The sequence below is a fragment of the Triturus cristatus genome, chromosome 6 (assembly GCF_964204655.1).
Source record: "Triturus cristatus chromosome 6, aTriCri1.1, whole genome shotgun sequence".
Classification (NCBI taxonomy): Eukaryota; Metazoa; Chordata; class Amphibia; order Caudata; family Salamandridae; genus Triturus; species Triturus cristatus.
Genome location: NC_140589.1, coordinates 1,907,314,213 through 1,907,329,802, shown reverse-complemented (window position 1 = coordinate 1,907,329,802; position 15,590 = coordinate 1,907,314,213). Strand labels below are relative to the sequence as shown.

General features: G+C 45.2%; 1 protein-coding gene across 2 annotated transcripts in view; it reads left to right on the top strand.

Moving 5' to 3' along the window:
- Positions 1-5,703, top strand: part of LOC146822410 (NACHT, LRR and PYD domains-containing protein 12-like) — a 683,437-nt gene extending 677,734 nt beyond the window's left edge. The window contains exon 13 of one of the 2 annotated variants that reach the window (XM_085613496.1): positions 5,386-5,703. In XM_085613496.1, coding sequence (XP_085469622.1) covers positions 5,386-5,392 — 7 coding nt within the window. In that variant the 3' untranslated portion in view covers positions 5,393-5,703. Of the gene's footprint in view, positions 1-4,201; positions 4,747-5,385 lie in introns of those variants that run through there. The other variant, XM_085613493.1, reaches the window with a different exon arrangement.
- Positions 5,704-15,590: the final 9,887 nt, after the last annotated feature.

Genomic DNA, 15,590 nt, shown 5'->3' with positions numbered 1-15,590 from the left:
AGTTGACGGCACAAAAGACCCACCTCATCTTTATCTGGCACAAGCCAAGCATGTAGGGGCACAAGCAGCCTCAGAAAATCCCAGTAGATAGACAAAGGTCTGGCTCGCTAAACACTTCAACTCAGAGTGGGTGACAGGCTCTGAGTAGGCAGTCAGCACCCACAAGGCAGGGTGGAGTCCAATAGGGGTCCCAGGGCTGCAAGGGTCTATTAGATTCAAGGCAACCTGCAGGGTAGAGTGGCCAAATAGAGAATTAATGAATATAAGCCACTTAACAGTCACCTTGCAGGAAGTCCATTTGCAAGTTCTAGGGTAGCTGGGGGTGTGCCCAGGGCAGTCCATCCTAGGGGGAAGACAAGAACAGTTAACATGTGCCCTCCCTCAAGGGGCAGACAGCCACTCAGGCAAATGCTACATGACTCTCCCAGGTTTATGCTCATGAAGGCTCCAATCCTCAGCTGGGCACAGGCACCACAGGCACTCACACCTGCCCAGGGTGCCCCACCGGTCACCCATACCATGGCATGCGCCACTTCTCCCTTCTAAAGGGTCTGCAACACTATTTGTAAATCTCCTCGGGCCAGCTCAGTCCTTCATTCAGTTTGAAGCAACTCTTCCCCGATCACTCACCCAGGCCCAGCAGGCCACACAGACCTCCTATGGCCTATGAAAATCAGGACTGGTATCTTATCAGGATAAACCTGCTGCCCGCTAAACACTTCAGGTCACAGGAAATGTAAAATAAGTGTACTCGCCCCACAGGCCCCGCCTTCTTCTCACATACTGCAAATATCCATGCAAGGGTGCCCGGGCAGCAGCGATCCCAGGCCCAGGCGGAAGTGTCACATTGGCAGGCCGTACAGCCCATCCCATGCTTTGCCGGCTAAACATATTGCCACACCAGCGCTCAGCAGTCACCCCGGGGTGTCCAAGGACCTCAGTGAGGCAAGCCAGTGATTCTCTGCCAAAAGGAGCATCTGGTCTCAAAGCATGCCTCAAGATCATCGCAGGGGCCGAAGAGCTCCTCAGTGATGTGTCCGCCGCGTTTGGTGGTCAGGCTACGCCCCCTGAGGGTCGGTGTTAGACTTGCCATCTTTTGGTGTGTTTCCCCTGTGTTTTTGCTTTCTGACCTTCTGGCTCTTCTGTTATGCTGGACTTCTTTTTGCTGGTTTAGTGTCTCTGGCACTTTCTCACTGCTGTTCAGTGTTGAAGTGAAAGTGCTCCTACTCTAAATTGTGTTAATGATTGTTTTTCCATAATTGACATATCTGATTTGCTAGTAAGACCTGACTACAGTGCAATGCATGTGCCCAGGGCCTGTAAATCTGATGCTACTAGCGGGCTTGCAGCACTGGTTGTGCCACCCACACAATTAGCCTTTCAAAGGTGTCCCAGACCTGCCACTGCAGTGTCTGTGTGCAGTTTTTACTGCCATGTTGACCTGGCAAGTGCACCCACATGCCAATCCCTAATGTTCCATTTTCTTACATGTAAGACACCCCTCAGGTAGGCCCAAGGTACCCCTTTGGTCAGGGTGCAGCGTATATGAAAGGTAGGACATGTACTGGTGTATTGTAAATGTCCTGATAGTTAAATACTGTGTATTTCATTCTTCACTATTGCAAGGCTATTGCCCCATAGGTTAACATGGGAGCTGCTGCTTTGTAACATCCTACAAGCATAACTTTCCATGAGGGCACGATGGAGAACGGTGAAGTTAAAAAACCTCTTTTAGTATAGATGAGTTTTATATTGTGTGTTTGAAAATGCCACCTTTAAAAGTGCACCTTTTCTTGCTTACGCATCCTGTTTGCCTCTGCCATTTGTGTATTCACTGTCTGGGTTTGGAGTGACAGGGATGGGGAGATGCATTCACACTGGACAGACACAAGGGGGAGGTTGAGGTGTGTCCTGCCTTTCCTGGGTGACTCATAGCCAGGCTGAATAGACCTAAATACATTTAGAGTAGTAGGAGGAATTATCATTTGCACCTGAATGGACTGTGGCCGCCTTCCACAAATCTATCTCCTGCTCCTTGATTGAACCTGACCTGGGCCTGGCAGAACTGGTTTATGTATGCCAGTGGAACTTTGTTTGTACCAACTTCAAAAGGATATGTGGTATAAATATTGGGACCCTGACCCCAAGACTTTAAAACTCTTTTGGATCAAGGAACCGGCCAAGAAGAAGAGCTGGAGAAGCTGTGAGGAGCATTTACCACTTTGCTGTGTTTGCCAGCAGTGGATGCTTCTCTCTGCTTTCCTGAGTATTTCCAAGGGCTTGAGGTAGAGCTTGCCCCCTGTTCAAGAAGTCTCAGAAACAGCAAAGATTTCAAGTTCATTTGCTACCAGCACTGGGACCAGTGTTTTGTGTGACAACAGAAGAAAAAGCAACCCAACACCATCTACGACACCGCTACCGACACCGTGAACTGAAGGCACTGCAGAGGGCACCACCGCACTTTGCACCGCAACCCAGGTTTCACCGATTATGCCATCTGACACCACCACTGAGCCACTGCTTGTACCATGACCTGTGGGCACTGCACTCTGCACCGCCACACATCACACTGCCACCCTGGTATCCGTGACGAGGCAGCTCTATGTTGACATTGACGCCTCTGCCTGCATCGTGGTTTGTGGGCACCACTCATAAGTTACACGATGCACTGCCCCGTCCCACACCACAGCCTCGGCCTACTGATGCTGGCGCCATTGACTCCAGATCATCAGCTGACGACAGCACTTCAGCAATGACGAGGACGCTGCTTTCACCGTGGCCTGCCAGCACGACGATGAGCACCATGTCACTTCGCACCGCAGACCTAGTCTCACCAACGCTGCTGGACACCGTCATCGAGCTGCTGCCTATACCGCAACCTGAGGGCATTGCACACCACACAGCTGCACTTCGCACTCCAGCCCGATGCCCGCCGACGCCAGCGCTCCTGACTTCAACCACAAAGAGTTCGATCTGCAACACGTGTGACTTATAGGGCCCGACGACTCCTGCACTGACCTCCGGAACCAACGCCTGCCGACGCCGGCTATTCGGAGCTCACTGCAAGGTCCCCGACGCCCTGCATCTCTAGAGGTTCTGTTTTGCGTGTGTTTACGACACTGTAGCTAGCCTGTGATGCCTTAGTCAGCCAGAACTGTTGGATTTGTGTGGTCACGATGACTTGATAGACCCGGACAGCGCTATCAGCTTCAAGGAACTGTATTTAAAGCACATTTTTGCTTTGGTGATATTTTGAATTACTGTATGTTGGATTTTTATCGTTTTGATCTTGTTTTACACAGGTGAATATTGGATATTTTTCTAAAACTGGTGTGGTGTCCTTTTGTAATGTTTTCACTGTATTACTGTGTGTTATGTGCAAATGCTTTACACATTGCCTCTGAGATATGTTGCTTGTGCCAAGAAACCCAAGGGGTGAGCAAGGGTAATTTTAGCAGTATTTCCTCCTTGCCCTGACTAGAAGGAAGGGTCCCTACTTAGTCAAGGTACCTACCATTGCCAACTAGAGGCCCCCATTTCTAACAGTGGGGAAGGTCTTCTGTCCTTGACAGAGATCCTCCATAGAGGGACCTTCTGCTCCCTGGAGCTCAGCCAAGTCTAGCAAGTCTCTGAGGACAGCAGTGTCCTCTTCAGGTGCCAGGCCCTCCCCCCAAGTGTTAGGCTCCTTCTGGCCCTGTTGTCCTTGGGAAGGTGGATTGTCAGCCTTCCTGTCCCTTCTTGTGGCTCTAGGGACCTGGGCAATTGTTTCACGCTCCAGGACTCCTTGACTTTCCCTCAGGCCGTCTGTGCTCCGGTTGTGACACATGCCCATTCAGGAAGACCCTTTAATCTCAATTGGGTAACCCAGTAATGCACAAAACCTGGGGATTAGTACACTATAGGAAAAATGGTTCTGCTACCTCAAAACTTATTTCTTGTATATAGTCCCCTTTAGATAGGACCCACACCAAATGTTGGAATAGCACAACACTGAAACAAGAAGACAATTGTTTTGCAAAATATATTGGTATATTGAAAAAATCAAATGTTTGAACACTCTGTTAAACCAAACAAATATCCAACATTCACAACAAACATAGGTGACAATCTACATTAATAACAAACAAAGGCGATAGATTGTGACTGTACACATCACAACACTGAATTCTTAACAACATATTTCCTCTCTCTCCTGAAACAGGGCATACACAACAGTTTCCCGTCCTGAAGAAGACCCCACAGTGATGTCATTGATATGCACATATATAACAGGGGGCGAAACGTCAACGTTACTAGTCTAGCAACTTTTCCCAACAGGACCTATTAAAGAAAAGGAGGTTTTGCTAGGGTTTTCCCTGTTGCTAGGATTTCAATTATTTTTGAAGGACCAAAACGATAATTTTATGTTGTCTGTGTAATATTCTTGCTTGTTGTGTTCAAACAAGTTCTGTTTTCTTCAAAGAAAAGTATCAGGTCTTTAGCAAATGTATAACAAGTGATAAAATGTTGTCTGTCCAGTGACCTGAATACCCTAACTGTTTGGCCAAAATTCCCCCCTGGGTTTGTGTGTATTTTAAAATCTACAACTGTGGTGTTCTGTCTCTAACCTTTGCCTTGGGTTCCGTATTCTTTCTTCTTTTTTCTTTCTTTTAACACTGTGGAATTTGAGCTCACTCAAATTCATATATAGTCGTAATATTAGTATGTGTAATTGTTGTGTCTTTGTTACATATGTAAAATATGTGTCTTATGTAATAGCTGTCGTGGTTCACTAAAAGAATAATATGGACAAGGCTCATGAAAGTAATAACATGAACTAGATAGTCCTTCTGTCAGAGAATGAACTGTATTTAAAAATAAAATAAAAATATTTTATAATTTTTTTTCAATCACTATGAGTGTCACGAGTGATTGCTTTTGAGTGAGTTGGAGAATAAGGTATTAGTACTGGCAATACTTTTGTTATTTTGTTCATTGTTTGGTCCAGCCTTACTGATTAAGGGCCAGAAACCTTTATTGATTTGTTCTGTTAGAGGAGCAATGGCGTCTAAGTCATACATGTTGGGTTCTTCTATTCAGGATACAATTTAATTGACTAATCGGTCTTCTGAATCTACTTTTAAACAGTTTTATTATAAACCTGTGGACGATATTACTTCTGTGGTTTTTGATAAGAGTTAAACTAGCAATAACCCGAGCCTCCGATCCTGTAAAAGAATAAAAAATTTGCTAGCATTTGTGCCAAGGATTTTCAATTCTATTAAGGACACGGAGGCGAGGATTATCGTGTCTATTACTCATTGTTTATGACTGTTATGATGTGCTCCCCGCCCTTATATATTGGGCGTTGTCCATGGATAATACTAGTTCCTTTTTTCGTTTCAGGTGGTGAGCCAAAGGGGGAGTCATCCTGTGCCAGGTTTCTGGCCAAGTTTGACACTGCGTGTTCTGGTTCAAATTTGAGCTGTTGCTGACTTCAAAGATGGCTGCTGAGATGGCTGTAGATGCTGAGGAGTTATTAGTGTTGGTGTTGATGATCATCTTGATGCAAAGAAAGAGACTTGCAATGTGTTATTGGGTACTCTTTTACGGGCTGAGAGACTGTGATTGGTGGCTAAAGAGCATAGCATCATGGAAAATGTAGTTTGTGTTATGTTTCAACGTTTTTCATTGGCTGCTGAAAAATTGCAGTAAAGGAAAGAGAAGTAATAATCCTCGCCTCCGAGTCCTTAATAGAACTTAAAATTCTTGGAGAAAATGCTAGCAAATTGTTTTATTCCATGCCGTGAAGTGAAACAAGGGAGGCGTGGCAAGAGAATAGATGACAACGTGAGGCACAAAGGTGACGAATGAGTCCTGGCAGCAAAGGGTGTCACTGAAATTGCTGAGGGGTGAAGTCGAAGCCTGCTGCGAGGATGGGTTTGCTCAACATTACCCTATTGTCCCTCCTTTGTTTTCTTTCATTACATATGAGGAAATCGCACGTTATTTCCTACAATAAAAATCCCCCCCCCCTCCACACCCCCTGTCAGTAATCAAGCATCTTAACCACCACAGATGTCAGTGAGGATGGGAGGGATTATGAATGAAAGCACAGGAGTAGGACTCAGCACAATGTCATTACCAGTATGCAAAGTAACCAGCAGTTGTAAGGACTGACTCCACGCAGGTAGGTAGAAAGCAGTTGCTTTGTTGGAGAGCAAGCAGGTAAGTGGAACCACAAGCGAAACTCTCTTCAACTGCCACCATCCCTATTCCATATTCTGAAACCTGTGGCATCCAGTTACCAGGGATCTGGTAGCCAGGATACCACCTCTTCCTTCTTTACATCTAACAATGATGGCAGTCAGTATGATAGCCAATAACAACATACATATCATTGTGAGAGTAACTAAACTTACATAAGAAAATTATATAGAAAACAAGCGTTACAATACATATGACATAGTCTGATGTTCCAATATAAAATGAAGATCATAACCTTAGAAAAGGTTAAGAAAACTGCAGACAGTTCTAGGAAGAATAAAGACAGCAAGACATACATTTTAGTAAAGTCTAATAAATGCAATCATATAAAAATATCCCAACTCCCCATACCATCCCCTCATTGCAACAATTATCTACATGACAACATTTTAAAAACACTTGGGTAAAACTATTTGTCTGCCCTTACGCGTGGCCATCACACCATCATCCTGACTTGAAGGAAGTGATGAAGATACACCACTCATATCCCCTTCAGGCGAAGGAGCAACTACAGTGCCCCATGACTTGGTAACTTCCTCCTACATTCAATCTGTAGAAGTAGATGTGTCATTTCCACTGACATTTTTCCAGTTTAGAATTGTATTACATTTTGCCATTCTACTAAAATGGCGCACTTTCCCATCACTCAATTTTGCTGATTTAGAGTACACGTCACCCACTTGCATAGGTTCTGAAAACGTACCCTCTACCTTTTAAAGCCCAACTTCACTCCGACCGAATCACCAGGACTTAAATATTATCTTTTGTGCCATGTTTTTTGTTATAATAAGACTTTCTGCATCTTCTTCAAATTTGATCTCACAACCACAGGTGACCACTTGCTACAAATTTTCATGTCATTCCATGCCACATTGTCCTAAGTGAAAGGCTCTCTTCCTCTCAAAATCATAAATGGGCTATAACCAGTCCCGTGGGTGTTATCCTAAATGCCCAAATTGTCCTGTAGAGTTCCCTCATCTAATCTTTCCCAGCATTTATAGAAGCTTGCATGCTTCCAATCACCACTCTATTAAAGCGTTCCACAATGCCATTACCTGCTCGGTGGTAAACAGGAGGTTTTTTTCCCGGCAATTCCATTCCTGTTAAGAAAACTTCCAAACTTCTCAGAAATAAGCTGAAGACCGTTGCCACTGAGAATAAACTGAGGAATACCTTCCCTCAAAAATATGTTGCCAAGGAAAGGAATTATCGTTCTGCTGTCAGCTGTTTAAACGACTTCCACTTCAGGGCACTTAGAAAACTTATCAATAACCACTATCACATGCTTGTACTCTCGTCTGACGTACAAAATGAGGCCCACCAAGTCAGTACTCGAATCCCCCCAAGGACGCTCAGGAATTTGTCTATCCTCCAATGACAGCCTCAGCAAAAACTGCGCCTTGTCAGAACTGGCACACACATGAGACGTTCTAACAAACTCCTCAATCTCTTTGTCCCTACCTGGCCACCAATATAATGACTTTACCCTTTTCTTTAACTTCACAACGCCTAGATTTTCCCTGTGGTTGATATCCAAATTTCTTGCTTATAACCCAACCGGGACCATTACTCTGTCACCTCTGATAAAATAGTTGGCATCATTAACAGACAACTCATCATTGATTTCCCCAAATCTTCTGTACTCCTCCTGTAGTTCCTTCTTTTTCAGCCACTCCTTAACAATGAAATGTCTCACTTTCTTCAACAGAACATCTTTGCCACATTCCACATCCCATTCCTCCTTAGAAATTGCATTATTATTGGCTGTTGTGCTAGCCCCACTATAATCCTCTCAATCCATATCAATCTCTCCATCCTAAAGTAATGTCAATCTGCTCAAATAATCCTCTACCTGATTCCTTTTACCTGGTAGTATACCACTTCATAGATTAAATCCAGTAATTTTAGAGTCATTTTCGCTATCCTAGGAGTAGCTTTGTCTATGCCTTCTGAAGACAAAGCTTTCCCTAAGGGCTTGTGATCTGTGCATTTCAATAAATGAAAATTTTTCTTTTTCAGGGGATAATGGTCTAGAAGCAAAAGCAACCATGGACTGTGTTGTGTCCTATGAAGGTAGACACCTGGAGCCAGGATGTATTGTTAAGTCTTCATTATTCAGTCTCCAGTACAGGTTACATCAGTCTTTAATCCAGCCAGCACAGGTGTGGTACCAGCCCCACCAGGAGCAGCCTGCCTAGCTGCTCAGCCCATCTCTAACTGCCAACACTCATCCACGCAGACACCCAGGCATTCCACGCATCACAGGCGCACCAACATTCCATGACCAACTCACACTCTGGCTGAGCAGCGAGAGGCAGCAGGGCTTTTCTTCAAAGAAAACGAAAAATGAATGTAATATAACATCAAGCAAGAACTATAAACAAGAAGAATGAATAATGGTACAAGTCTCTCGGATGCAGCAATCAAGACAAAACATCGCAGGAGAAAGAACCATTAAAGCAAGAAAGGATGGTAAAGATACAGCAAATAAACAATTGTCCAACAATTTCCCCCCATCCTCCCTAATATGAGATTATAAAACATTTTGAAGCATAAGCAAAAGCGTAGCATTACAAGAAATACAGTTCAAGCATCTTGTATAATACACTGTAACTTAATGTACTATAACGCAAAGGGTTAAAGACCCCGCAACACAAATGCCAAAAAGCATAACGTAGAGTAGCGAAAGGTAGCATACCCTGCTACTTCAATCCCAAGAGAAAGGGAAACAAAAAGTAAATGGGTTGTCACCCATAAAAACACCCGTGAATGGATGTACAATTGTACTACGCGCAACTGTAACAGGGATAAAAACCCACATCCAAACCCAGCGTAAGGATTAACCTAGGTACTGTAAAAGTATGGGAACTAACCCATGTCCTAACCTCCAAGTAGAGGTTACATACACCCATGTGGGAAAAACAAACAGTGAAATCTAATGGGGAAATTTATCCCACAACCAAACTCCATGTAGAAGTTACATACACCCATGTGGCAGTAACAAAATTAAATGAGAAAAGGGCTGTTACCCACATCCATACTATGGGTACGGGACCAACTGTGATGACCACCACAAGAACTAATGAACACTCAGCCATTGTAAAGCGAAGCTCTGTGGCATCACAACAACAAATGTGCTAAAGAATAGAACTACGTTAGTTTTTATGCACAACACTCTAGGCAGAACATCAAATGATACACCTAACAAAAAAAAAACACCACAAGGGACACGCTGGTGAGCGATCTCTCACCCGAGTTGTGGTAGGAGAATACTTTCCCTGCACAAGGAAGAGAAAACACAACAACACAAACCAAATTGCTAGACTTGTCTCTTCAACACCTGTGAGCTAAGCCTCACACGACATTTCTACAGACAATGGGCATAAGAAAAGGGAACGTAAAAACAACCAAAGTTGTACCAATCTGTGCACACAGGTACACTTCAATATTCGCCCACGTTACATTCTACTAAAAGACACAGTCTCGTAAGATGGAGAAGAGAGCCCCAGAGCAATGCCAAACAGGGTGACCTGTTAGATAATTAAATAACAGCAATATGATAACAAATGTAGGCATTAACAAAATATGAACACCATACAATGGATCTAGAACACCATAAAAACAGATCTTCACCAAGATGATCGCAAGCTTGTGCTGCAAAATGATACTCCTGGTCCTCGCATCTCACATGATCTGTGTAATCAAATGTGCATACAGTTGACTGTCTCCGGAAAGAGGAATAGTGTACAAAACAGGCCCAATAAATATTGCCTCCGACATACTTGAAACGGAGAGTCACTTCAAAGGGATCCCACGACGAGAATCCCACAAGCTGTTCCACGACATCCGGTGTGGAAAATTGAACACTGTGACAGGCCCATGATGTACACCAAACGCGCGTGGCAGGTGTGGTTGGCACATACAACCAGGAAAAATGATCAACAGTGTAAACCGTTGCATACAAACCCAAGATAGCTGCACGCACGTGACGCGGTGCCGGAAGGCTCCCGGCGCGTACGTGCATGCAGGTGTCCAGAAGCAGGAATACCACGCAAGCAGCCTGGAACGTCAGAAGAAATACCTGATGACATCACAGGACGAACACTTCAGGTAAGACTGCACGTGCTGTATGTAACACGCGCCTCAGTCTTTTGAAAGACAGTTGACACGCTAAGGGTCCGCGCGGTAGGCAGAGCTCGTGCCCAGTTCAAAGATGAAAGCGGCAGTTGAATACCGTTCAGTGACAAAATCTCAGCTGGGCCCAAAAATAAAATACAAAGTTTGGCTCACCATATAAGTTCTCCAATCTCAGCATTATCCGGCCGCACAACATGTAGAAAAGGCATGACCCAAGTACTCCCAAATATCATATATCTATTGTGCTGCTAGTAGAGCAAAATTCAATGAAAACACCAGCAACAGAGCTTCTCATGTGATGGAAAACACTATTCTCAGCAAAGTCACACTGCTACTGTGTAGCGCCAGTGCGCACCCACATAGCTTCTGGTACAAACATGACAAAGTGGGACATCAAGAGTTGACCGCGAGCAGGCGCCTCTAGTGTAGACATCCTGAGATTGACAAATTTGAAGCAGGTCCATAGTTTCTTTAAACAATCTGCTGCTGCAAACTCCTTCTGTGCAGCAACTGCACGCTGTTTGTTTTAACATATTTTTAATGAAGAATCCCAAATTGTGTTTTTCTTCCTTTTGTGGCTGGAACACCAAATGCGGTTGTAGTTGAACTACTCCTCCAACTCACTGTAATCCTTTATGTGGCTGTAGTATTCCCAGGCTGTAGTGTCATTTGGTGGTGACACTGTTCGTTGGGGCTGTCGTTGGAAGGACACTGGTGGGGCTGGGGCTGGCTTGCCTGGAAATACTTTCTTTGCAGATGTAGTTACTTGTGGGATCTCTTGGTTTCTCTTGAAGTTTCATTGTAGATCCTTTGTTTCTGTGCTGTACAAAGAGTCTCTAGGGTTCAAGTCCGCTCGTCGCCAAAATAATGTTGTGTCCAATGAAGGTAGACACCTGGAGCCAGGATGTATTGTTAAGTCTTCATTATTCAGTCTCCAGTACAGGTTACATCAGTCTTTAATCCAGCCAGCACAGGTGTGGTACCAGCCCCACCAGGAGCAGCCTGCCTAGCTGCTCAGCCCATATCTAACTGCTAACACTCATCCACGCAGACACCCAGGCATTCCACGCATCACAGGCGCACCAACATTCCATGACCATCTCACGCTCTGGCTGAGCAGCTAGAGGCAGCAGGGCTGGAGTACATGTTATACAACTAAGTAGGGTATAACAGACTTCTCTCCAGAATCATTCTTTTTAGTCAACACAGCCCAAGCCCTTTCCCACTGGCGTCAGTGGTTATTATGCTGTGAGCTGTGGAATCGATACCTTGTAAGGGAAGAGCAGTACACAAATCACGTTTGATTCCTCCAAAATCTTTTTGTAAATCATCATTCCAAGAAAACTCTTGCCTTAATTTTAACAATTGCCTTAGTGCATGCGTTTTCATAGCGAAATTCTCAACAAATTTAGAATAAAATTCCGCAAACCCCAAAAAAGATCTCAACTCATCTTTTGAGCCAGGGGCAGGAGCATTACTGATTGCTGCAATTAACCCCTTCTTTGAAGAAATACCATCTCCTCCTCCTTCATGCCCCAAATATGTGATGGATTTCATGGCAAATTTGCATTTCTTTAACTCAGCAGTTAATCCCTTCTCCATCAACTTACCAAGGACTGCTTTCAATCTTTCATCACGCTCTGATTTATCTCGGCCCACCACCAGGATATCATCTTGAAAATATGTCACCCCCTTCATGTCTTTGAAAATCCTGTGCATCAACTGCTGGAATACAGCAGCAGCAAAAGCAAGACCAAAAGGCATGCAAACAAATCTATAGCAACCGAAGGGGTGCTAAACGCTATTAAATCCCTGCTGGATGGATGTAATTGCACCTGGTGACGGGTTGAGGTCAAATCAATGGTAGAGAAAGAACCACTTTACCCCTTTGGACTGTGCCAACAGTTTATCAATCCTGGGCAGAGTAAAATGATCAATTACAATGTGTTTAAGTCTCTCAAGTCAATGCGCAAACAAAGATGGCCATCAGATTTGCGTGCGACAACCAAGGGGGCCAACCACTCAGCACTCTCCACAGGTTCTATTATGCCTTTACTTTCTAATGTATCCTACTCAGCCATTACTCCTTCTCTCACTCCAACAGGGATATTCTTGCTATGTGACACACAGACACTACCCCTTCTCTAAGTACTATTTTATGTACAAACCCACAAATTTCCCCCACATTGCTGAGAAGGCACTTGGAACTTTTTCCCTGACCTTCCTTACTATGGTTTGGTCATGATCACCAAGTAACATGACCAGGTCTCTCCGGTTGGTATTTAGGATGATACCTAAAGCTTCTTGAGCAGTCCACCCCAACACAGATGGACCTTTCTCAACCATATATAATTTTCTTTTGGCCACCCTATCCTTAAACCAGAATTCCTCTTCTACAAACCCAACCATGGGAATCTCCTCCCCGGTAAATGTAACCAGGTGAAAATCAGCTTGTCTCAAGCATTTGTTTGGCACATTAGCAAATTTGTTCTCCCACACTGATCGTTGAATAATGGTGTACGGGGACCCTGAATCAGGAACAATCCATCTCTATACTCCCCCTATGTCACACCGGAGGTTTTCTTAGAACTGGAGCACACTCCCAAAACAAAGTCATTCACACACTCCGCTTCATCTGTACAAAGAACCCATTTATCACTCAACTAATCTGTATCACCATTTTCTTCATCCTCTTTGTCCCCAATATACTTCACATGTTTCTTGCCCACCTTGTTTAACTTCCTCCTGTAAACATTGGCAAAATGGCCAACAATTCCACAGAAGGCACATTTAGATTTTATAGCAGGTCAACATTTATATCTGGCCATGTGGCCTTTGTTCCCACATCTAAAGCAAACTGGGCATCTATCTTCCAAGCCAGGTTTGCTTTTACTTGTACCTTTCCAATTCAAATCTCTGTAATTTCGTTTCTCACGCTTCCTACCTTCATCTTTGGGAGTAGACACTTTACTTACTAGTTCACCCTCATTTCTTTAGGCTGCTTTAGCACACCTCTTAGACATTTCTGCTTCCTTTATTATAGCAATAATTTCATTAAGAGGAGACTTCCCACACAACCACATCTTCTCTTGAATACCAGCATTGTTAGAATGCATAACTAGTTGATCTCATATAAGATAGTCATGCAGTGACCCAAATTTACATGTAAACGCTAATTATTTTAGCGCAGCAGCATTATCTTCTATGCACTCCATTTTAGCTTGCTTCCTTTGCAAGAAGGAGTACCTATCATTGGCTACACAAACAGTACGATGGTAATAAATATCTAACTCCTTCAAAGCTTCTAAAAACTCACTTGCATTTTTTGTTGGTCTTGTTTTTTTCAATCTTCTTATATACACTGTTAGAATGGGGAACCTCTGGTTGGCACAGGTAGGTGCTCGTGACAAGCAGTGGTCCCTTCTTCTATTCAGGGCGAGAGAATTACCCCTTCAGAACAACCCCTGCTCACCCTATAGGTAGTGTGGCGCGAGCAGTCCGGGCTAAACTTCAGGGCGCTAGTCAGTTAAGCATTTATGCTCACACACAGTAAACCACAATGATCCCCCACAAACGGACACCAGGCGTAAGTTGTATCAAAAATACGGATGCTTTATATAAAAGGTTCTTTGTTACGCAGGCATGTACAAGACCATCAATAACGGTTGCGAAATGGAAGCCACAAGATGATAATTAGGCACTGTTCTTGTCTTTGGTAACTTATTCGATCACGAGCGCTTCACAGGGCTCGGTTGAGTCGGTCCAGTCACGGTGATGCGCAGTGCACCCGGGATACAGTGATACGGGGAAATCAGAACGTTGCGGACCCCGAGTCCGATAGAGAGTTCACTGTACCTGGGAACGTGCGATGTGCCTGGACGAGTCTTCAGGGGAGATGCAGGTTCTGCACCTCGTGGGTCTTCCGGATCAAGAATTCAGCGGGCGGCTCTCGGTAGACAGGTGCGGCCCAGGGCCTCCGACACGGACTGTGCGGGAGGTCACTGCGGAGGGCGGCACGGTCAGACTCAGGCTGGGAGGTGAAGCGGGGCGGCCCGATACGTTACGACGTACGGGCGGCCGTCCGAGGCTGGATTTCACTTCCCCACTAGAAATCCGGCGGGAGGGCGAGAGGGCACCAAGCGCGCTCCAGTAGCAGGCAGGTGTCAGGGAAGCGGGACGGCCAGACTCGATGGGTCCAGAGCGACTCAGGTAGAGCGGGGCTCTCGGCGAGTGGAGGCGGCCAGGCTTCTGGGTGTCACGGCCCTAGGAGGGATGCGAAGGTGCGCAGGGCACTCCGGCGGGAGAAAGCACACGGCTCGAATTCTCAGACGAGCGGAGACACGGTGAACCCACTGGTCCTGGGGTTCAGTTCAGGGGGCAAGCTCTTCTTCCAAGCCCTTGGAGATAGTTGAAGAACAAAGTGCAAAGTCTCTTTCAGTCTTTTTCTCTCCTTCCTCAGCAAGGCACCTACTGCAGGCCAATCCCTCAGGTCTGGGAAAGTTACTCCTCCTTCAGCTTCTTCCAGGTCCTTCTAGTCGGGCAGAGTTCCTTCGTGGTTCAATCTGGATCTGATTTCTTAGGAGCCAGGCTCCTACTTTTATACAGGGATTCTTTTGTTCTTTAGCGCCAGGGGGCCTGGGCCTGGCTCAGTCCAGTTTTGGAGCACTCTGTTGTGGTGACTCGGCTTGTTCCTTTCAGCAGCAGGGCAGAGACATCAGCCGCTCCACAGGGGGCGGCGCCGGCTTTGTGGTGGCAGAGCACAGGTCTATTCAAGAGTCAGGGTGCACTCCTCCCACCCATCCTGGTGTAACCTCTCTACCCACCACCTGGCAGCCAACCTGTCTCCTGGAATCCCCCAGCCCTGCTCCTGTACTGTTGCTAGGCAGAACACACACACACACACACACACACAGCAGAGGCGGACTGAGATGGTTAGGCACGCAAAGGCTAACTTTCTAAAAGTAGCATTTGCAAACCCAGGATATTAAAATAACCTTTACTAAAAGATGTACTTTATTACCCCGAGTTCTTACCCCGAGTTCAGGCATACTAAACATGACTTTCTACCATGCTCTCTGAGTCCACTGGGGTCACAGCGTGTAGTGATCCCAGCAGCCCATGCTGGCCTATGGAGAGCAGGTAGCCTTCAATAGTGAAAAACGAAAATGGCTGTAATTCACTATTAAGACATGCCACACACATCAGGG